Genomic DNA, 22,523 nt, shown 5'->3' on the forward strand with positions numbered 1-22,523 from the left:
GAAAAAGCAAACACGGCCTTGCCCAAAGCCATGGCGTGGGAAAGGTGTGGCAGTGCAAGCCTGTCCTGGTGCATTGGCAGCGGGGTAGAGGAGCACCAGTGGGGCAGTGATAGAGAGAGCGGGATGGGAAGGGAATGCTGGGTGTGGAAGCAGCTGGAGCAAAGCCACAGCTTCAGGTGGGTACGGCTGCCAGGGGAGGTGTGGGGATGCCACCACCAAGCCCAGCTTCCTGCCTAACTTTGGATTTATCCCCCTTTCCCAGACAGACAGGGATGCTGAGCTCAGCCCAGGCTGAGGGTTGTCCCAAGGGAGCTCCTCGCACCTCGGCCAGGCTGCCATGGCCTTCGCGTTCCCGCCCCAGCCATGGAGGCACCCTCCAGACGAGTCCTGTGAGCAGGGGGGGAAAGGGGGGGGACAGGGATGTAGAGGCAGTGGTAACTGGGCAAGAAATGCTGCTGGTGAACACCTCAAGGGAACTGGGAACACTGGAAAGGTGCCAGGGCTACCCAGTGGTCACAAGCCCATTTGGAAGCTCAGGTCCAAAAAGGAACATCTGTGGGTCATTCTGGGTGAAGCCCTGGATCTTTCCTCTGCGCCAAGGATGCTGCCACTGGGACGTTGGCCACAACCTGCTGACGCAGGGAACGGGCAAAAGGCTATCTCGGGCCCAGTCACTGCCATCTGAGTCTCGCCAGCCCGATGCCAACATCACTCAGCGGGAAGGAGGAATGTGCTTGGCTTTGCCTTCGTGCCGCAGAGGGTCCCGGCTGCTCTCCGCTGCTCCTTCACGTGTGCGAGAGCCCCGGGGCACCTGGGCTCACTGGACCAGGGCGTTATCAGCCAGGACTGCCGAAACAGCAGGTTGTCAGTGGCTTCCGGGGTGCTCTCCAAAAGCTGGTACACAGAACGCACGCTTGCAGGGTGCAGTCCTGTGAATTCAAAACCGCCTGTGCGCTTTGCACAAGCCACTGCCTGTGGCTGGGCACTGGGAGGTCATTGAGATGCTTGCAGTCACGTTTATGTTATGGAGATGTAACTGTAAAAAAGAATAATTCCCACCGGTAAGGCCACCAGGGACTTCCCATTGGCAATCTCTTCTCTGAGCAGGAGAGAAACCTTTCCTGCACATCAGCTACCTGTACTGCAACACCAAAGGATGCTGGCGGTGAGAACCCACCACATTAATTTGTTCTTTGCTCGGTGAAAGGATCCCAGGGCTGGGAAGGTGCTCTGTACACCACCTAGGACTCCTGAATCCTCTCCAGAAGGACGCTGGCCCAGCTCCTGCCTGGCCCAGCTCCTGCCTGCTGTGATGGAGGCTCCACGTCCACAGGAAACCCCTGGAGGTGTGTGGCCCTCAGACCCAGCTCCATGGGAGATGCGCGCTGTCCCTATGCCCTTCCACGGCTCCTTGGATGCAGCCAGCGCTCGGCAGGAAACTGATGCAACTGTTGAGCTGCATTTCTGCTGTTTGGGTGTCCTCCATCCGTGCTTTCACTATACAGTTATTGGATGTCCCCAGACCTCAGATAAGCTTGAGCCATCTCTTGCAGTGACCACTAAGCCAAAAAGCCAGCAGACACAGATTGGTGGCCAAGGAGGCCCTGGGCCTATTCAGTATCGCTGCAGTGTCAGGCTGAGAACGCTTATCAACCTAATTGTCCCATGGGGCTTGAGGTGTGGGACCGCTGTGTGGGACCAGTGTGTACTGCTAATTCCCAGCTGTGTCCTTGTGGTGGGTTAACCAGCAGCTCCTTGTCCAGGCTCTGCTACCTCATGGACCACTTGGCTCTCACGGGGCCCCGTGCAGGTCCCAACAGGTTGGCCCAGGGGCTGTTGGGCACTTGGGACTGCTGGACACACGGAGATGCCAGACCACCAGGACAGCCAGACCACCAGCATAGCTGGAGCTCAGGACTCTCACACGCCTGGGGCTGCCAGACCCCCAGGACAGATGGAGCCTGGGGCTGCTGGACCTGTAAGACAGCCCAACCCAGCTTTTGGAGACCCAGGGCTGTTCAGCTCCTGGAGCTGCTGGACCCCTGGGACAGCCATGCTAGGCTGCCAGGGATTCCCAGAGGACCTAGAGCTGCCAAATCATGATGACAGCCAAAGCCTGGTGCTGCCAGACGCCAGGATCATTCAAACAGGCAGTGCACCCTTGCAGCCCAGAAGGCCAACCATATCGTGGGCTGTATCCAAAGCAGCGTGGCCAGCAGGTCGAGGGAGGGGATCCTGCCCCTCTGCTCTGCCCTGGTGAGACCCCCCTGCAGTGCTGCGTCCATCTCTGGAGCCCCCAACACAAGAAGGACATGGACCAGTTGGAGAGGGTCCAGAGGAGGCCACGCAGATGCTGAGAGGGCTGGAGCAGCTCTGTTGTGAGGCCAGGCTGAGAGAGCTGGGGCTGTTCAGCCTGGAGAAGAGGAGGCTCCAGGGAGACCTGAGAGCGGCTCCCAGTGCCCAAAGGGGGCTGCAGGAAAGGTGGGGACAGACTCTTCAGCAGGGCCTGGTGTGAAAGAACGAGGGGTGATGGTTTTAAAATAGAGGGAGGCAGATTCAGACTGGACATCAGGAAGAGATGTTTTACACTGAGGGTGGTGGAGCACTGGCCCAGGTTGCCCAGAGAGGCGGTGGATGCCCCATCCCTGGAAACGTTCCAGGCCAGGTTGGCCGGGGCTCTGAGCAACCTGATCAGGTTGGAGATGTCCCTGCTCCTGGCAGGGGGGTTGGACTGGGTGGCCGTTACAGGTCCCTTCCAACCCAAACCGTTCCGTGATTCCATGCCAAACCCCAGAGCCATTGGACCCCCGGGCTGAACTGGAAGCCAGGCTGCCTTTCCCCCCCGCCTCCCCGGTTCGGCGGGGCTGCCCGCTCGGTAGAGACCCCCGGGACCGGTGGGGCGGAGCTGGCCCACGGCTGGGGGGGGGCGTGGGGGGCGGTGGGCCCCGCCGCCAGCCAGGAAATTCCGGCTCGGTTCCCCTGACGGCGGGGCCCCTCCCGCAGTTGCCGAAAGGGGCGCGGGGGAGGCGGCGAAACGATCGTCCCGAAGCTTCCGCCCGCCGAGCAGCGGCCGGGGCAGGGCGGGTACCGGGCACGGCGGAGCCGGGAGGGGGATAGGGAGGGCGGCCGGCCCCGTATGGGATGGGCCGGGTTAAGCCGGGCCCCGCCGCTCCGACGGCCATGGCGGCCCGTGGGTTGCGACCGCCCCGCCGCGCCCGGGCCGGAGCCGCCGTGCTGCTGCCGGTACCGGTGCTGCTGCTGCTGCTGAGCCGCGGAGCCGGGCAGGAGCTGAGCCCCCGCGGCCGGAACGTCTGCAGGGCCGGCGGGTAAAGGAACAGCGGGGCGGGCAGGTGTGGAGGGGCGGGACGGGACCCCCTAGCCCACGGGACGGGGGGCGGTGGGGGGGGGACACGACACGGGGACACGGACACGCGAGACGCGCCGCTCCCCTCCCGGGCCAGCCGCCAAGACAAAGTCGGGCTTGTGCGGGGCTAAGGCGGGGCGAGGAGGGGGGAGCTGAGCACGGGGGAAGGGACACGGAGCGAGGCCCGAACGGGACCGGGGTTGGGGGGTCCGGTCCCGATGCCCGGGTGCGTTGCGGGGAGCCGGTCCTGGGCACAGCGGGGCCGGTTCTGTTGTGAGAAGCCGGTCCTGCACCCCCCGGGACCGGTTCTGTTGCGGGGAACCGGTGCTCGGTGGCTCCGGGAATCGGGTTGCACTGTGGGGGGCGGGGGGGGGGGGCAATCCTGCACCCCACCCCGGGGCCGGTCCCGCCACCCGGCCTGGGCTGGCAGGATGCAGGATGCTCCGGGTATCCTGATGGAGCCGCCCCGGGCTTCTTGGGATGGGGGAGCTGGGCAAGGAACCTCGAGTTTGGCTGCAGAAAGGTGGGTGCTGGCACTGCCCCGAGTGTGGGAGGGTCACATCCTGCCTGCCCGACTCGGGGCAGGGCCCCGGGAGCTGACACTGCCTTGTCCCCGCTCCCAGCGCTCGCCGTGAAACTTTGCAGAGCATCACCTGGGGCCAAGCTTCTCCGCAGCACTCGGGCTTGGTCTTGGCCAGGCTGACCCCAGGAAAAAGGGGTGAGGGGGGAGTGGAGAGCACCCACAGCCGCTCCCTCCCGGATCCCCTGGCCTCGGTGGGGGGCCCAGGCCATCAATGCACCTTTACATCTTGCCCCTGTGAGGTCAGACGAGTCCACAAGGAAAACGTGCTGACAGCGAGAGGGGCTGCATAATGGCTCCATTCAGCAGGGCCGCAGGGCGCTGGTGCCCCCTCCTCAAATTACAGGCTGAGTTTTCCAGAGGAGGCATTTCATGAGCCAGAGCGGCCGCAGCTCCCGGCCCTGGGCTGTTCCTTGGCAGGGGAGGACACGGGAAGCGATCCCTCCTCGACTGCCCGTGAGCCGTCGAGCTGCTTCCCAGCAAAACTGCCACCACATCCGTGGGGGTGGCAGAAGGGACGCGAGCAGCGTGTCCCCCTTGCCCCATTCCCAGCATTCTGCCCCGTATGCTGGTGCTGGGGTGCCTGGGTGCTCCCCCTCACACAGCACCCACCCCCCCGCTCTCCCCACTGGATGGAGACGGGGGGACACTGTGCCTGGCGCCGCAGGGCTCAGGCTCACTCCCGGTGCCACCTGTGGGGAGAGACTGGCAACAGGACGGGGTGGGCAGGTGGTGGTGGCCGTCCACCCGAGGTGGCCTGGGAGCCAGACAAGGCGGGGAGGGGATGCTCCTTAGAAAGCTGAGATGATGTTTGCATCATTTTCCATCCCTCACCTTTCTGCAAACCCTTCTTCCCTTCCCACCTGCGCGCCTGGTACCCACCCCGTCTTTACCACGCTGCTCCCCTCAGTGTGGAGGGGATGTCCATGTGTCACTGTCCAAACCCACCTTGGTGGCCCCAAAAACCCCAGGGATGCCAGCTGCGGGTTTCAGAGGGCTGAAGAGGAGGATTCTGCTTCCTGCAACCTCCTGAGACCCGGCTAGCAAGCAGCAATAGAAGGAACTCTTTAGGGCAGAAGAAAAGGGCATATGTGGGGCTATTTGGGGGCTATTTGGTGTTATTTGTGTACTGAAATGCAGCTTGCTCCTGAATTTGAGGCTCTTTTATAACCAGTTACAATTGGCACGTCCCTCTGCGAAGCTGCCCTTCTGGATGCAGGCTGAGCACCCTGTGCGGGTGGCATTGCTTTGTCTCTCTCCTGCTCTCACCAGTGCTCTCTTTTGGTAATCTTGGGGTTTTTAACTTCTTTTTCTTTTCTTTCTCTACCTGAAGGGTTTCCAGTTAGGTACGTGATCCTACTCCTGCCTGCGCCAGGGCATCTCTGCCTTTGCCCACACCCCGAGGCTGGGGTCGGGTGCCGGTGGTCCCAACAGCCCCATGTGCCGCACAGGGGGAGCCAGGTGGCACTGAGTGACAGGGGACATGGAGGAAGCAGGAGCTGCACGCTGGGTGATGCTGGGGAGGAGCAGCGGGATGGGGAGCACTGGGGGTGGCTGGGGAAGGTGACGGCAATGCTCTGGGCACTGTGTGCCCGCAGGCCTCCTCTGTGGCTCTGTCCGGCGGGCTGACAGCGGGGAGGTCTCGCGTGAGACCAAGGGCAGCAGCTCCCACCCCAGCCCCAGGGTCTCTCTCCTCCTTTTGGGGTTGTGAGCCCTCTCCTCATTGTTTGGGGGGGGGGCTGCATTGGTCTGGATGGGGCAGCCATCCCTCCTGCCTCAGGAGCCCTCCCCATAGCCATAGGTAAAGGGGACGTGCGTCAGGGAGCAATTCGGGATATTAATCCCACAAGAAAAATATTCTGCCTCCGTAGAAACCCCCAGAGCGTTTGCAGAGGTCCCACTGATGCTCGGTGTGAGTGGGCTGTGGCCATGTGCTTGGGGCAGTGCTGGCGTCGAGTGCTTATCCCTGCGGATCGTGGCTCTGCCCGCATCCCTGCTCCTTTTCCTCCACATCAGCAAGGCTCCCAAGCCCCGGCCGCATCTTGGAGGCAGCTTTTCTTTCTTCCTTTTCCCAGTGTTTGTCATGCTTTGAAGAAAAGAAAAAGAAAGAGAAGATGTATTTGCACTGTGCATGTCTGCAGTGGCGTGTCCGCATGGGTTGGGAGCGAGCTTTTAAGCAGGTCTCCCAGTTACCCCAGTTCCAGTGGTTGCACGGCACGTGGAGCAAGCCCTCTCTGAAGGAGCTGAGACCATGGCACATGTTTTAGACCCGCACCCTGATGGGTGCCTGTCACCTCTGGGGCCAGCACTGGCCCTATGCGGGGCTGGCTGCGCTCCGGTACCAGTCCATGTGCCACACTGGAAGCACCAGTTACCCAGTGCCGCATCCCAGCTGCCTCTCCCTGCAATGGCAGCAAGTTGCTTTGCTGTCAAAGCCGCTGATGAACGAGGCCAGGGCTGAGCGGAGGGGCACGGGACGCCGTGGTGGGCAGAGTGAAAGAGAGATTAGCTATGCGCCCTTGCGGCCCAGAAGGCCAACCGCATCCTGGGCTGCATCAAGAGGAGCGTGGCCAGCAGGTCGAGGGAGGTGATTCTGCCCCTCTACTCTGCCCTGGTGAGACCCCACCTGGAGTACTGTGTCCAGTTCTGGAGTCCCCAACACAAGAAGGACATGGACCAGTTGGAGAAGGTCCAGAGGAGGGCCACGAAGATGATCAGAGGGCTGGAGCACCTCTCCTATGAGGACAGGCTGAGAGAGTTGGGGCTGTTCAGCCTGGAGAAGAGGAGGCTCCAGGGAGACCTGATAGCGGTCTTCCAATACCTCAAGGGGGCCTACAAGAAAGATGGGGAGAAGCTGTTCAGTAGGGCCTGTTGTGATAGAACAAGGGGTAATGGGTTTAAATTAGAAGGAGGTAGGTTTAGATTAGATATTAGAAAAAAATTTTTTACAATGAGAGTTGTAGAGCACTGGAACAGGTTGCCCAGAGAGGTGGTGGATGCCCCATCCCTGGAATCGTTCAAGGCCAGGCTGGATGAGGCTCTGAGCAACCTGATCTAGTCAGGGATGTCCCTGCTTCTTGCAGTGGGGTTGGACTAGATGACCGTTGAAGGTCCCTTCCAACTCTAACTATTCTATGATTCTATCAGGGGAAAGATAAGCACGAATCCTGCATTCGGCGAGGCAGTGGGTGGGCCGGGGTCCCGGATGGCTTGTAGCAGGGGAAGGATTTTTCCCTCCTGTCGCCATGGTTCAGCCGTTCCCAGCTCCTTGCTGTCAGCTCAGGGCTTTCGTCACGGGTGATGCCCATTTTGGTGGCCAGACAAAGCTGTTCAAGGGAGAAGGTTTCCCATTGCAAACCTGCCGTGGTTTCATCTAAAAACCACCAAACGTTGCACTTCTAAAGGGCGGAGCGGTGAAAGCAACCCCAGGTGGGACAGTGGTGGCTTTCACCACGCTGTGGTGGGGGTCAGGGCACCGCAGACCCTTCCCCACCTGCGCCCGAGCATACCAGCACAGCTGGCGAGGCTTTTTGGGGAGGGCAGAAAAGCCTTGTCCCCAGCCCACCTGGTCCTCGGGGAGGTGTGCTGGTGGTTGACCCCCCCACCTTTGCCGCTAACACCATGCATCCCCTTGCGCGCTTGGCCAGAGCAGAGCCCCTCACTTGAGCCCCGGGGGTCCCCGCACGGGGGGTTACACGCCGGCTGCCATCACAGCGTCTTGCAGCCGCTTCGGCGGGCTGAATAGATGGAGCTATTTCGGGCTCCGGCTGCAAGGCATTTTTTCCAGGCCTCGAATCATTTTTGTGGTTCTTTTCTGCCTCCTTTCCAATTTTTCACCATCCACTGCAAAAAGGGGGACGCAACGCTCCCGGCTCGGCCGTGCGGGTGCTGCTGGCCGAGGGGCCACGGCAGGAGCTGCATCCAGACTCCGCGGTACCCGCGTTTGGCCAGGGGGCTGCTGGCAGCTCCCTCCCCGGCCCCAGGACAAGGCAGTCTGGCAGCCAGACGCGGTCCTGTGACTGCGCTGGGTTTCGAGCGAATACTTCCTTGCTGTCTCCTCCTCCTCTTCTGCATTTGTTACATATAAAGAGGAAAATAGGAAAAAAAAAAAAAAAAAGAACAAGAAAAATGCATTCCAGGCTGCACTGCTGGACCAGCCCGTGTGAAGTTTTCCTTGACTGCGGAGTCCGCTCGGGCTGTTTGTGACCCTCCAGCATCGCTCCTGTTGCCAGCGGGGTGCGGGTGGTGCGGGTCACCCCAGGCATGAGTGCGTCGCTCCAGGGATGAGCAGGGTTCCCCTGCTGCAGGGGTTCCTGCGGGCATTGCCCACATCTGGGTTGCAGCATCACTTGGGGGGAGTCATCGAACAAGGGCGGGTGAGGTGTCCCTGCTTAGCCCCCGTGTGTCCCATCACAGTGGGGCGTTGAGCGTCTCTGGCTGAGCCTCTGAGGAGGTGTGAGACCCCATGCTGGAATTGGGCAGGGTCAAACTTGGGCCAAAATCCACTTTGGCTGGTGATCCCGTGCGTGGTGCTCCCTTGGAGGTGCTGGCACTCCAGGACACCTGAGGGTCAGGGGCGCATCCCAGCCACCTGCGGTTGGCATTGCCCGGGTCCGGGGTGGGGGATGTCCTGCGGGAGCTGGCTGTGCTCCAGCCATCCCGGTGGGATGGTTCCAGCTGCCTTTAGGGTGTCGGAGGCCACCGAACCTTTCAGGCCGTGTTCGGTCTTTCCGCAGCAGCCAGCCGGACCCCTGTAACATTCAGAGCCTTCCCTTTTTATCCAGCTTTTGGGGGTCTTTGGGATTTTTTTTTTTTTTTACAATAACGGTTTCAAATATGACTTCCGTTGTTTCATCGCTCCGGATTAACGAGAAGAACGGGTCCCGTCCTTGCTCCCGGCATCGCCTCGCCTGGCTGGCAGGGCATCTCAGGCTGGTGCCCGTAGGAGCCCCCCGCAAATCTGTGCTCCCTGCGCAGCGGAGGAAGAGCCAACAGCTCTCCTTGCCCCGTGGGAGCCCAGCAGCTCCCGTCCAGGGTTCGACTGCCCAGAGTGAGACCTCTCCCCGTCATGGCATCAGTACTTCCGGCAGCTTTTTGGGAAGGACCAGGACTTTCTAAGGGATTTAACTGTTTGTGGTGTTTCCTTTTTTTTTTTCCCCCTGCAGCTCTATGATGCTCGTGTGCTGCCCGGGATGGAAGCAACAAGGGAGCGAGTGTTTGATAGGTAAGCACAGGGGTTTCGCTTCGTTGGATGCTGCTCATCTGCCCATCGTTTGCTGAGCCCTCCTGGCCTCACCGCCGCTGTCAGGGGCAACCCAGATGTGCCCTGTGGCCGGGACCCTCCAACCCGGGACCTCTGCCCACAGCCGGGCTCCCCGCGGATGCTGGAGGGCATCTTGCTTCCCTGCAGTGCTGGAACAGGTGCTCGGCCCCAGTGTTGGGGTGCTGGGGTACCCTCTGCCCCCACAGTGATGCCCCAGGGATGCCCCAGCCCCCAGTGGGCTCCTCCATGGGGAACATCGCCCGTGCTCCCAGGCTGGGGGGAGGTTTCTCTCTGTGCCGGTCAGATTTGGGTCTAGGAATTTGGGGGTGCTGCTCTGGGAGCCAAGGGATAGTGAGGTGTCCCCCAGGGTGAAGCGCGGGGACAGGGAAGGTGCAGCAGCAGGGATGGGACCCAGAGAGCTCCCAAGCGTGGGGAGCCAAGCCAGGACCGCCGGCGGAGGAGAAGCTGCCGGGACCAGGCGCGTGTCTGTCGTGGGGACGTGGTTCGGGAGAGGCTGCTGGGGCAGGGGCTGCCGAGCCGGCAGGCAGGGCAACCACACCAGGCGTTACAGCTCTTACCGGCAGCCACGGCACGCCCGACATGGATGCTCAGTGTGAAGCCCAGCTGACGCCGCGCTGCGGGTGGCTGTCGGGGGTCCTGCCCTGCTCCTCACAGCAGACTTGCCTTGCCCCAGGAGAGCCGGAGGAGCTCTGCCTGCCGGGCCGGGGCGCCAGCAGTTTGCAGCCGACGGCGAACACCACGTAACCAACTAACCCACCGTGCATGAGCTCTCGTAACCGCTCGCTGCATGCGTTGGGAACAGGACGCGGTCCCTTCGGCGTGCTGGCAGGACAGGGTCTGCCAGAACAGCACGGGGAAGGATGGTCCCACCAGCGAGCTGGCCCTGTCTCCTCGCCCCACCCGAGCCCCCCGACCTGCTCTAACCCTTAGACTCACTGCTCCTAACCTGTGTAATCTGTCTATTTTAGGGGTTTCTATAGTATCCATCACCGTAGGTCTAAGAACTCCCAGGTAAGGTGGATGGGGTGGGTGGTCTGCTCTCCCTCTCTCGATGGCTAAGGAGGCTTGTCCAGGGCCACACGGGATCTGCCTGCGCCTGCTGCCCCGCCGTGCCGCCTGCCCCGCTCCGTGAACTGGCCCCAGTGACCGGGTCCCCTCAGCAGGAGAGGGGCTAGTGGCCTTTGGGGGCTGGTGGCCCACGTGGGAGAGGCGGTGGTGGGGGTGGTGGTGGTAAGGAGGGGGACCGTGCTCATGGCCGCCTGCGATTCCCCTGCCCCACGTCCCCGTTCTTCTCCACCGGTGCCTGCACGCAGCCCCTGCCTGGAGCTGCCTCTGTGGCGATGCGGAGCTGAGCGAGGGGTGCAGCCGGGGGCCGGGCCGGGGATGGGCTGGGCGGCAGGAGGCTGGTGGCATTTTTCCGGCGAGGATCCCACTCGGCCTGCCCGGCTGCCTGCCAGGCCGGTGTCAGTGCCACAGCTCGGCAGCGCCCAGAGCGTCACCCTGCTGTGTGGAGCTGGGAGGGTTTTGTGGGGGAGCAGGGACGAGCCCGCTGCCCCTCGCGCTGATGCCTGCCATCTGTCCATCTGTCCAGCCCTGTGCGAAGGGAACTTCACCTGCAAGGAGAACGAGGTGTGCGTTAGGCCCGGCGAGTGCCGTTGCCGCCATGGCTACTTCGGCGCCAACTGCGACACCAGTGAGTACCGGCGGGCGCCCGGGGGTGCGCCGGGGCGGTCCTGGGGTGCTGGCTCGTCTTGGGGTGACTTTCCGGAAGCAGAGTGTCAGGGATGGGGCTGCAGATGCTCCTGCTCTGCCCTTGCCTGTCCCCCTGGTTTGTCCCCAGGGCATTGTCCCTTTGGAGGGCTCTCGTATGAGATCCGGGGCGCTGGGAGGAGCGGGGGGAGCGGTTGTCCAGAGGTGCTGTTGGGACTGGGGGGGTCTCCACCAGTGCCGGGTGCTGGGGCTGACGGCTCTGCCCGCAGAGTGTCCCCGGCAGTTCTGGGGTCCCGACTGCAAGGAGATGTGCAGCTGCCACCCCAACGGGCAGTGCGAGGACGTGACGGGCCAGTGTACCTGCAACCCCAACCGCTGGGGTCCCAAATGCGAAAACATCTGCCTCTGCAAGCACGGCAAGTGCGACCAGAAGACGGGCAAATGCACCTGCGAGCCCAACTGGTGGGGACCCCAGTGCTCCAGCTCCTGCTATTGCAGCCACAACTCCCAGTGCGACCAGCAGACGGGCAACTGCCTGTGCCAGCCCGGCTGGTGGGGCCGCGGGTGCAACAACCAGTGTTCCTGCAACAACTCGCCCTGCGAGCAGTTCACGGGGCGCTGCCAGTGCCGGGAGCGGACGTTTGGTCTCCGCTGCGACCGTTACTGCCAGTGCTACAAGGGCAAGTGCAACCAGGTGGATGGGACCTGCACGTGCGAGCCGGGCTATCGGGGGAAGTACTGCCGTGAGCCGTGCCCGGCTGGCTTCTACGGCCAAGGCTGCAGGAGACGGTGAGTGGCCAGACCCTGCTGGGCCTGATCCGGCACCGTGGGCTCAGTCGGAGACGGTGACGGGCTTTTTGAGGATGCTGCATTGGGTGACGGGTGCCTCCTCACCCCTCGCAGGTGCGGGCAGTGCAAGAGCCTGCAGCCGTGCACGGTGGTGGACGGGCGCTGCCTGACCTGCGAGGCGGGCTGGAACGGCACCAAGTGCGACCAGCCCTGCTCGCCCGGCTTCTACGGAGAGGGCTGCGAGAAGCTCTGTCCCCCCTGCAAGGATGGCCACACCTGCAACCACATCAACGGCAAATGCTCCCATTGCAACCCGGGCTGGATTGGAGACCGGTGAGCGTGGCTGGCTGCAGGCTGGGGCCCCGGCCGAGCCATGCCCAGCCTCCCTGCACCGGGGACCAGGGGTGGCTGTGGGTTTCTGCAGCCAAGAGGGGAGGGCAGGGATGGGCTGAGGCCGCTGGCATGGCCATGGGACCAGAGGGAGCCTGCGGGACCCCTGCCCCATGCTGGGTGCTGGCGGTGGGGCTCAGCTCTCAAGCTGGGATGCTTTCCCGCGGGCTTTTGTGCCTGGGATTGGTTCTGGGGCTTTGCAGCACCCAAACGGGGCTGGGAACACCCGGGCCCATCTCCCTGCCTGCGGGCAGAGGGGCGGGGGGGTGCCAGAGCTCCCCAGGAGCCGTGGGTGCTCCAGCCCTGCCCTCATCCCTCCTCAGGTGTGAAACCAAGTGCCGGAACGGGACGTACGGGGAAAACTGCGCCTTCGTCTGCAGCGACTGCGTCAACGGCCAGTGCCACTTTGAGACCGGACGGTGCCTCTGCCACCCTGGCTCCCACGGCACCTAGTAAGTGAGCCAGAATTCGGGGCGCACTCGGGGCATGGGTGCTGCTCGGGCACCTCCAGCCCCCTTGGGTCCTACGCAGTTCCCAGCCGGGAGGTTTCCTGCGGTGGAAGTGCCCGCAGGCAATAATTCGGATGATTTTGGGAGTGGAGGGGGAAGGATACACTTGTGGAGCCGTTAATGGTGAGGTAACACTGCGAGAGAGGGGTTTTGCTTTAGGAAATGCCTATTTGGCAAAAACAAATGCCGTCGACAAAATGGTGGTTTGGTTTTGTTTAAGTGCGGGGTGGAATTTCTAGCCGAAAGGAGAGAGAAAACCACATCCCAGAATAGCAGATAGCCTCACGGGCATGGCATCCACGGGGTGCTCCTGCTGCGAGCTGCGGCTCCGGCCGGGGTCTTCCTCACCCCTGGGGTCTTCCTCTCCCTTTCCCCCAGCCCAGGGAAGGGGCACGAGGGATGTCGACGTCCTGCTCGCATGCCCTGGTGGCTTTTTCCCCATGTGGGATTGAAATGCTGTCGGAAAGGCGAGGAAAGCGTTTCCCACCCAGCGCGGGTGTGTGACCGGTCCCCCAAACCCTGCCCAGATTTTCCCAGCAGCGAGCTGTGAGGGCGATGGCAGTGACCGGGTGGCGGAGCCAGCATCCTGCCCGCACCAGCCTTTCGCTCCGGCCGTGTAACAGGGAACGCTTGCCCTTCAAGCGGAGTTTTTTGGGGGGGGCTTTACCAAGTGCTCATGCTGCCGGAACAGCCAGCTGGGCACCAGCACCGGCTCAGGATGTCCGGCCTGGGCATTGCTGCCACCTTCGGTAGCGAAGTTCTGGTGTGGTGACGCCTTCAGCCTGGTGCCGGAGGGCAGCGTGTGAATTAAACTGTTCCGAGGCCCCAGCGCGACACGTGTGCCGTACGGGTGCACGCTGGGTGGGACGGGGATTTTATGCTCAGGCAGATCCCTGTGGCTATGTGCAAACCAGTGTTTTTGCTAGCAGCGTATAATTTTGCTAAAAAGGGGTTGGTTTCTGGGAGGAAGGCAGGAGTGATGTCGTCGCTGTGCAGGGGCGTCCTCTTGGCTCTGCGTCGGGAGGGTGCTAAAGGGAAGACTTGTAAAACGTTTGTGGTGTGCACAAAGCAGTTTGTCTCCTCACCGTTCCCAGAGGTGTCGGGGCCCTCTTGGAAAAAAAAAAACCCACTCCCTCCCACTCTCCAAAAGTCCCAGCCTAGGGCAGAAACGTGGGTCTAAATATTGGGATGAGGGGTTTGGGTTGCTGGGAGAATATTGCAGCTCCTGTCCCGCTGCGTGTGCTGCCCCGGCACAGCTGCTCGCAGCAGGGGCTCAGCGCCCATCCCGGCGGGCACGCGGCGTCTGGCGGGCACGTGGCCAGGCCGCGGCGGCTCTTTGCAAGTTGGCGGAGCGTTAAATGGGCTGAGCCGCCTCCAGGCACGCTGCTGAGGGCTGGGGGCAGCTGCGTTCCCGGGGGAGCGGGTTTGGGCTGAGGCCCGCTGTCTCCTTACGGCTGCAGCCGCTCTGGCCGGGATGCTGCCGCCGGTGAGCAGCTGGTACAGGGTTTGGTGCCCAGCAGCATCACTGGCATCCCTCAAATCCAGTTGGGTCCTGCACCGCCGCGCCCGTCCTGCCACTGGTCCCACTGCCACCAGCTGCTTTGGCGTCTGCCCGGTGCGCGTTTTCTGTGCTCGAGCCCTTGACACTTGTGGGCCGGTGCCTGTTCGTGCGTGCGCCCATCTCCTTGACGCTGGGCTTAGCCGAACCGCGAGTGTCTGCCCTGACGGAGCGGATGCCTCAGGGCTGCTCAGTTAAGATTTTTTTCTTCTTGGAGGTCAAAAAAAATAGAAATAAAATCAATCTGGGCACTTTCCCAGCTCGTGGCTGCCATGGAGGGGCCCAGGGTGCCACGTCACGTCACTGCTGAGCTGAGCTGGAAATCCTGCACGTGATGCTGGGGTGTCGTTAGATGTGACTGCTGGGTTAATGACCTTTCCTAATTGCTGTGCCTAATTGCGAAGCCCCAAAAGCATCCGAGCTCCACCTGGGCCAAATCCACTGAGCGACGGGTGAAGGCTTTTGCTCCCTGGGATTAGGGGGTCCCGCAAGGTGCGAGGCGGCCGTGTTGGAGCAGCCTGAGGAAGCATCCCCCACTTTTCTCCTAAGCACAGAGGCTTTGGGAGCAGGCGGCAGCTAGGGTGGTGAGGGCTCTCACGGGGTCCCTTCCCTCCAGCTGTAACCTGACGTGCCCGCCCGGCCGCTACGGAGCCAACTGCGCCGAAGCCTGCAGCTGCCACGATGGCGCCTGCGACCCGCTGACAGGGGCCTGCCACATGGGTGAGTGCCAGCGGGCATGGGTTGGGGTGCGGGGCTCTGGCGTGGGGTGGCCGGGGTTGACCGCAGGTTTTGCCTTGCAGAGGCCAACCAGCGGATGGGGGTGATCGGGGCAGGAGCCCTCCTGGCGCTGCTGCTCATCCTCCTGCTCTCCCTGCTCTGCTGCTGCTGCGTCTGCCGCAAGAAGGACGAAGCCCGTGGGTGAGTGCCAGCGGCAGGCGGGCTCTCGCTGGGCTCTGCCGCGAAGCCAGAACAGAGCGGGGAGCTGCCAGTGTGGGGGCGGCTGGGGACATCGGTGCCCAGTGCGGGGCTGGGACCAGTGAGGGGGATGCAGGGACTGCAGCAGGGCAGCGGCGCTGTGGGGAAACTGAGGCAGAGCAGTGCTGCCTGCCTCGCACCGTGTGCCCTGCAGGTCCCCAGGGTCTGAGTGGGTCCCGCTGCAGCCTCAGGGCAGCACCCAGCTGGGGGGCTGATAGAGGGGCTGGGTGTGAGCCCTGCCTGTGGACCCTCTTCTCCCACCTCTCTTTCGTGATCCATCGCTTCGTGAAGTCCCACCAGGTTGCCTCCAGTCTCTGAGGAGCTGGAGCTGCTCTGCAAAGGGAACCCTCAAATGGGGGGGCATCGAGACATGGCTAGGACCCCTAAAACAGCCCCTGGGCCACGGGATGGGGAGGGGTGATGGGCTGTGGCACTGCCAGCTGTCCCACGTGGGGACATTCGGGCCAGGGAGGGTGAGTTCCTGCAGCAAGGTCGGGATGCCAACAGTGTTTTGGCAGCTCCGGGTGACATCTCACCAGGGGAACAGGGATGGGGACAGCCCCATTGCAGGGGAGACGAAGGCTTGTGCCGCTCAGCAAGGGAAGAGTGGGCGGCAGGAGCTCCTCCGGCTGCGGAGAAAGCCTACCCTTGTGCCACCAGCTGCTGCACGGGAATTTTCCGGAAGCCTCCCCTTGCAGCCCTGCCAGCTCAATCCCAGCCCGGCACATCTGGCGTGGAGAGCCCAGGGGCTGCGTGTAATTATCCCGCGGATAAAAGCACAAACGCAGCCTCACGTGGTGAGGAGAGGGTGGGAAATAGCTCCAAATGGATTCCTCTCTGCCAGCATGCCTGGACCCCCTCAATGTCCCCGAACAGCTGGGCCACTCGCGGTGCCATCCCAGAAGTGGTCCCTTGCTGGAGCAGCCCGAGGGACCACAGTGGCAGTGGGCATGTCACAGATTGCTTGGCATTGCGCACGCTGCTCGCTGCTGTGGCTGCAGATAATTGCTTGAACCCTCGGCCCCGGGAGGCTTCAAAACCAGAGAACAAATAAAGAGAAGCCACGTGTTTGTTTTGGGGTTGGGATGATTTTTTTTTTTTTTTTTTTTTTAAAGGTTTGGGGTCTTGGCCTGGCATTGCAGGCATTTTGGGGCCGGGCTGGCAATGGCTGTGGCTGGAGCTGGTCCTACTGCTATCCCCTGGCACTGCTCTGCATCCCAGCACGGTGCGAGCTGGTGCCCAGGGCTGGCACCAGCCTCCGTGGATCCCTGACCCTCCAGACCCTGGGCATCCCCTGCCCCAAGCTGCCCCAGCCTCTGCCCCGTGGCGTTTGCAGCACCCCCGAGCACCTGACTCTCTCTCGCCCCATGAAGGCCGTGCCCACCGCGGGGCAGGTGTGGGTGCCTCTCTGATGGGACCGTCGCCTTCTCTTGCAGCTCCTGCCAGGACCCAGCAGCAGCCAAGAAGCCACCAAGACGCTTGTGTGGGCGTTTCAGTCGGATCGGCATGAAGCTCCCACGCATCCCCCTGCGCCGCCAGAAGCTGCCCAAGGTCGTGGGTAAGGTGCTGGGGTTTGGGTTTGCAGGGGGCTGCTGACACCTGGCAAAGCCCCCGACCTGGAGCTGGCAGGGTGTTGGGGACCCCCTGCGTCCAGGCAGCTGTGGGGTGCTGTCCCCTGCACGCTGCAAACCTTCCCTGCGCTCATCCCGGCATGAGGAGCTGGGGACGTGCTGCCTCGGAGAGGACCATGTTGAGTAAACCAGGGGGCAAAGGCAGTGCTCCCCACCCTGCACCGGCGTGGGACTCAGCCCCATGCCCTCCTTTCCTGAGCCCAGCTCCCTGGGCGTGCGATGCTGGGGGGGTGCCCCGAGCGGCCACATCCTGCTGCGCAGTGGCTCGGCGTGAGGCCAAATTCCCCATCCCGGGTGAGACATGGAGGTGGCCCCTGTCCCTACGTCCCGTGCCCAAGCTCCAGCGTCACAGCGAGGGGGCCAACGCCTCGCTTTGTGGGGCACAGAGAGGCCCTGCCCTAGAGCAGCATGCGCCCGGGCCAGAGAAACATTCCTGCTGCAAGGATAACAGAGGCCGTGTTTGTGTAAGGGGCCGGGCAGGGCTCGGGGAGGACAGAGGGTGGCTGTGTGCGCGAGGGCAGGGGCGGCTCAAGGAGGCTCCCTGCGCCTTCGCAGCGCCGGCCTGGAGGCGGCTGGCACCCACCCAGCGGCTCTGTGTAAACAGGGCCCCGGGAAGGGCTGAAGATGCGGCACCAGTGCTGGAGGGATGCTTGGAAGGGGCTCGGGCCGTGGTGGGGTTGGTGCTGTTTCCTGCGCCTGGTTGTGGGGTGTTATTTCGCCGGGGGGAAAGGCTTTGGTTGGGGTTTGCCTTGCATTCATCGTGATACCATGCGCAGCAGAGCAGCGTGGGTTTCAGCAGCTCCCAGTCACTCTGGTGCATGGTCCGGCCGTGCCTCCAGCCCCCACTGGGTCTGGGGACCCCCGGGCGAGAGAGGCCTGCCAGGGCTGCACCTGCGGCAGCTGCATCCCCATCACGCCTGGTGACCGCGGTGCCGCGCCAGCGCCCAGCTCCACCTGGAAGCCATGGTGGCACAAGCCTGCCTGTTCCCCGTGGTGGTCCTGCCCCAGCGGGAGGGTCCAGGGGTGTGAAATGCCTCATCCCAAGTGCCAGGTCAGCGCAGGAGGTGGGGGGATGTTGCGGTGAAGCTATTGCTGGCTGAAGCCAAGGGCGCCCAGTAGATGGTTGCTGTGGATCTGCTTGCGTGCCTGCAGAGCTGTCGCCTTTGGCCACGCGCTCACTGGCACCGGGGGGGTTTTCCCCTCTGGGCTCAAACGTGATCATGGTCACCACTGGTGAGCACAAGCCCACACATGGTAGCCCCTTCCCAGATGGGAAAGCAGGTCTTGGAGCCCCACCAATGCTCATTGGGTGCCTAGACCCCCAGGTGCCCCTCCTTGAAAGCTGCTTCCCAACCTTGGCGCCAGCTCCAGATCCGCAGCGTCTCCCCGGGGCTTGCACCCAAGAAATCCAGGGATTGCGCCCAAGCCGGCAGCCCGCGCGGCTGCATGCTGGGCTGACACGAGCGGGCGTGGTGCCGGGGTTTGGGCATCCCTCTGTGCGTGGGTTTCGGAGGGTGTGCTCTCGGGTTGTCAGCGGTACCAGTGTGGGTCTCAGTCGCGTGTCGTCCTGCGATGCCAGGGCCAACTCGAGTTCCGCACTGTGCCCCAGCGCCAGGAGCTCGGGATGAGCGAGAGGGGACTGCCGGGGGGCTCTGGGGCCCTTCTGCCACTCGTCACTGCTTCATCCGGGCTGTTGGTGAGCCGCTGCGCAGGCAGGGCTGGGGTTGGCACCTTGACGCTGTGGCCCCGGGAGGTTTCGGGGAGTAGCAGCAGGAGGGGACCCGTGGGAAGCATCCACGTTTTACCAAGCCCAGTCAGCCCATGGGCCGGGAGAGGTAAATGCCGGGGGATCACGCAGGAGCCCCCGAGCCCAGCTCCAGGTGCACTGCACCTCCTCTTTTTCTCCTTTGGCCGTGTCCTGGGTCTCAGTCAAGTCCCAGCGATGCCTTGTAGCCGTGAGTCCCAGCCGCTTGTCACGCCTCCGCTCAGGAAGCGTCTCCCTTCATCCGCTTCCAGCCAGCTGCTTCTAATTTTCCCTTTTTGGTTTTTATCACAAGGCAAGCCATGTTGAAACTGCTGCTTCCTCCTCTCCAGGCCGTTTGCTCTTTAAATATTGCTGCTTTTTTTTTTTTTTTTTTTCCCCTTTCTCCAAGAAGCCAAACTATGCAAGGGAGGGCAAGCGTGCGTCGCTGCCGTTGTTTTAATGACCCTGCATCTCTGGAGCCGGATTCCCTAATAAAGAATAAACGTTCCGGTGAGCATCCCAGTAACACGCAGTTATTTTCTCATAAAACAGGGACGTGGTGCAAGAATCAAACAGTCCAAGCAGGAAATTGCAGTGCGGCTCAGATGCTGGGGACGTACAGGCAAAGACTACAGATACCTGGAAATAGCGATGTGCAGCTGCTGTGCAGGGGGGCTGCAGCCTCTCCCAGTCCAGACTTCATTGCACAGCATTTTTTTTCTTTTTTCTTTTTTTTTTTAACTGTTGAAACTGAAAACATTTGTAACTTCCTCTCTGGTGTTTTTTCTCTTGCACTCGGCTTCTCTGCGGGCGGCCCCTGCGGCGGAGGAGGCAGCGGCGGGGCGAGGGGGGATGCTGCTCCTCAGCGTTGGGACGGAAGAAGCTGGCAAAGGGACTGAAAAGTGGCAGAATTGGGGAAAAAAAGGGTGATGCGCATCCCCCTGCCATAGGCATCGCTCCTTCCTCTTCCTTTTGAAAAGCAGAAGGAAAAGGAAAATGCGAACAGTGATGCTGAAATTAGGGCAATTAAAGCCAGCATTTCTTTTCCTGGGACAGAGACAGACACAGCGCCGGGATTTTCTTTGCAGGGTAGCCGGGCAGGATTGCGAGGCTCAGGTATGAGCACCGGGACGCTCGCCAGGTCCTCCTGGGACCCAGAGTTGTGGATGGCTCATCCCTCTGCTGTGTGCATCCTTGATTTGGGAGCTGGAGCCCCGCCGTGGAGAGGGGGGACAGATGGGGGTGTGAGGCTTGTGCAGACTGCGCTGTCTGCAGCCACTCGTCCCCACGCACGGGGGGGATGCTGGGCACCACCAGCCCGGGTGAGCACTGACAGCCGTTCCCTGCCCTCGCAGTGGCCCACCACGACCTGGAGAACACCCTGAACTGCAGCTTCATTGAGCCCCCGTCTGTGGTGGAGCAGCCTTCACCATCCTGGTCATCCCGCGGTTCCTTCTCCTCCTTCGACACGACGGACGAGGGGCCAGTGTACTGCGTCCCCCATGAAGGTGAGCAGGGGGACAGGGTGCTTCCCTGGGGGACTTTGGGGTCTGCTTGGTGGAGAGGCATCACCTTTGGGCGGTGAGGACCATGTTACCTCGGCTCCTCATGCCCCAGGATAGGATGTGGGGTGAAGCGGGTGGGACACCATGCCACCGCGCTGTGGGAGCATCTCAGGCCTTCGGTCCCTGGGCACCTCATCTTGGTCCCTGGGCACGTATCTGCCTGACGCTCCTGTGCTCTCTTCCCACAGAGAGCATGGGTGACAACAGGGACAGGGGGACACCTGCCAGCCCTGGGGACAAGCTGATGGCCCTGGCCGGCGGGGAGGAAGCAGGCGAGTACACCTTCCTGAAGGAGACGGGCTCTGTCCGAGCCTTCCCAGCTGACAGCAGTGAGATGCCCCTACTCAAGTCCTCAGACAGCGAGCGCTCCTCCTGCGGCTCGGGCTCAGCCGGTGCTGTGCTCTACGCCCGGGTCGCCCGACTCTCCAAGCAGTCCAAGGAGGAGGAGGATGCCACCACAGAGCCCCGCAGCCCTGGGAAGCCGCCATCTCCGGAGAGGACCAAACCCCGTCCCCCAGACCCAGCCACGAAACCCAAAGTCTCCTGGATCCACGGCAGGTACAATTCCAGCCAGTCCAATTCCCTGCCAGCACCCAGCCGCTCCCCGGAGCGAGCGGCCGCCCAGTCCAGCAGCCCCGAGCAAGGCCAGGGCTTGGCCAAGAGGAAGAGGAGCCCGAGCGAGACGTCAGCTGGCGTGCAGGGCAGAGCAGAGGAGAAGGGCGGCATGCGGGGCAAGGAGAAGGTGCAGAAGCAACCCAAGGAACCTGGTGTCCCTGAGGGCAAAGCCAGCCTCCCCGGGGAGCCCCAGTCGCCCTCCAAGCCCAAGCAGAGGAACAAAGCTGGCTCGGAGCCAACGGAGAGCATCAATGGGGCGGTGCAGAACGCCTTCCGAAAGATGGGCGCCTTCCAGCCGGAGCGACGGGCAGGGGACAACAGGGATGCTCCCCGCAGCCCCAGTGCCAGCAAAGCCCGCTCTGAACCCCTCCATCCCCAGCTGGCCTCCGAGCTGGCCGCCCAGCTGAAGGAAAAGACTCAGAGCCTCAACAAGGGGGACGGAGGCAACCGGGCAAATGGGGTGGGCACCCAGCGGGAGAAGCCCACCCCTCCGCAGAAAGCCAAGCGCTCGGCGGCCGCCAGTGGCCAGAAGACCAGCAAGCCCTTGCTGCCCACCTCTCCTCACCTGCAAAAACTGATCCCTGGGGCGGCCGAGCCGGTGGCTGGAGAGCCCAGGCGGGTGGAGAAGCCAAGCACCGTCAGCTGCCAGGACCAGGCTCTCCCCAACGAGCAGGCGGCCAAGAAAACCCCCATTAAAAAGCCTCCCAGGAAGAAGAGCCGAGAAGCCAACCTGGAGCCGCACAGAGCAGCTGCTGTGCCTGCTCAGGCAGTGCAGTGACCGGGAGCCGGGCACCAGCCCCGCGCCAGCTGACCACGCACCGGAAGGAAGGACGTTTGCCGGCACGGCCAGTGGATGTGGAAGCCTGGCCTGGGCAGGGGGCACTGGAAGAGCCTCGAGCCTCCATTTTCCCTGCCTCCATCTCTCTCATCCCCCTTTTTCCTTTAGCCTCCCCCACTTCAGGACCTGGTCCTCCCCATCCATGCCCTGCTGCCTGCTCCCTGCCCAGGTCTGGCAGCTGGCCCTCCCCGCACGGGGCAGGACCACAGCGAGCCAGCCCAGCCACCAGCCCAGGGGCCTGTGCGTGGCGTATCTCCCCTACTTTTTTGTAGCAGTATTATCGATCGCATAAGCAGCGCTTGTTGTACTAGACGTACCCACGGTATATTCTGCAGTAACGGAGCCGCTCACTTCCTGTGCCCCACTCTGGTCTGTCGGGCTCGCGGTGCGTGGGAGAGGGAGGGTGCTGATGCTCGGCGCCCAGGGCATTGCCAGGGACGTGCCCCGCATCCGTCACGGGCAGAAAACCCCATGCCCCAGCGCCCTGGGCTCCAGGCACGGTTCTCCATTGCCAGTCCTGCCACAGCCGTGCTCGGCATGGAGTCGAGCTGGTTTCGACCAATGCCACCCTCCCCTCCGCCCTGGGGTTGCTTCTGGCCAGGACGAAAGCACTATTTATGGCCGGAGCCGGACGCCCTTCAGGCTCCCTCGTCCCATCCAGCGAAGTTGGAGGGATTAGTTGGTACGACAGAGCCTGGCACCTCTGCAGAGCGCTTTCCTAATAAAAATGTATTTCTTCCGTAGCTGGGTGCCGTCTCTCTGTGCCCCAGGCTCCCCGTGGGCAGGCAACGTGCTGGACATCGCCTGATCTTTCTCGGGTGCGTGGTCCTGTCCTGAGCAGGATGCAGTGGGGAGATGGATGACCTTGCAGCAGGTACGAGCAAGTACCTGGAGGAGCCGGAGAGGGGCCCACAGGAGCCAAAAGCGCTGGTGCCTGCTGTTGAGCCATCTTGAGCTCTACCCACGATATG

General features: G+C 62.7%; 1 protein-coding gene across 3 annotated transcripts; it reads left to right on the plus strand.

Moving 5' to 3' along the window:
* Window positions 1–3,066: 3,066 nt before the first annotated feature.
* Window positions 3,067–22,295, plus strand: SCARF2 (scavenger receptor class F member 2). 3 transcript variants are annotated; one of them, XM_086761732.1, is made up of 12 exons: window positions 3,302–3,326; window positions 9,110–9,168; window positions 10,197–10,239; window positions 10,820–10,921; window positions 11,208–11,727; window positions 11,842–12,060; window positions 12,441–12,569; window positions 14,801–14,904; window positions 14,985–15,102; window positions 16,596–16,717; window positions 19,890–20,042; window positions 20,288–22,295. In XM_086761732.1, exons 5-12 carry the CDS (start codon window positions 11,246–11,248, stop codon window positions 21,490–21,492), a joined length of 2,532 nt encoding a protein of 843 aa, XP_086617858.1. In that variant the 5' UTR covers window positions 3,302–3,326; window positions 9,110–9,168; window positions 10,197–10,239; window positions 10,820–10,921; window positions 11,208–11,245; the 3' UTR covers window positions 21,493–22,295. The 3 variants fall into 3 exon arrangements, with proteins under 3 accessions (XP_086617856.1, XP_086617858.1, XP_086617857.1); XM_086761730.1 differs by lacking the exon at window positions 10,197–10,239 and having other exon boundaries at window positions 3,067–3,326; XM_086761731.1 differs by lacking the exons at window positions 3,302–3,326; window positions 10,197–10,239 and adding an exon at window positions 3,328–3,350.
* Window positions 22,296–22,523: the final 228 nt, after the last annotated feature.

Source organism: Chlamydotis macqueenii, chromosome 17 (genome assembly GCF_036417535.1).
Source record: "Chlamydotis macqueenii isolate bChlMac1 chromosome 17, bChlMac1.mat, whole genome shotgun sequence".
Taxonomy (NCBI): Eukaryota; Metazoa; Chordata; class Aves; order Otidiformes; family Otididae; genus Chlamydotis; species Chlamydotis macqueenii.

What these genes read in the sequence shown, in the direction of transcription:
- SCARF2 (XM_086761730.1), top strand. Translation starts at nt 3,142, where the DNA reads ATGGGCCGGGTTAAGCCGGGCCCCGCCGCTCCGACGGCCATGGCGGCC. An exon ending in AGGGAGCGAGTGTTTGATAG is followed by an intron (nt 9,169 to 10,819) that starts GTAAGCACAGGG and finishes CCATCTGTCCAG; the next exon opens with CCCTGTGCGAAGGGAACTTC. An exon ending in GTACTGCGTCCCCCATGAAG is followed by an intron (nt 20,043 to 20,287) that starts GTGAGCAGGGGG and finishes CTCTTCCCACAG; the next exon opens with AGAGCATGGGTGACAACAGG.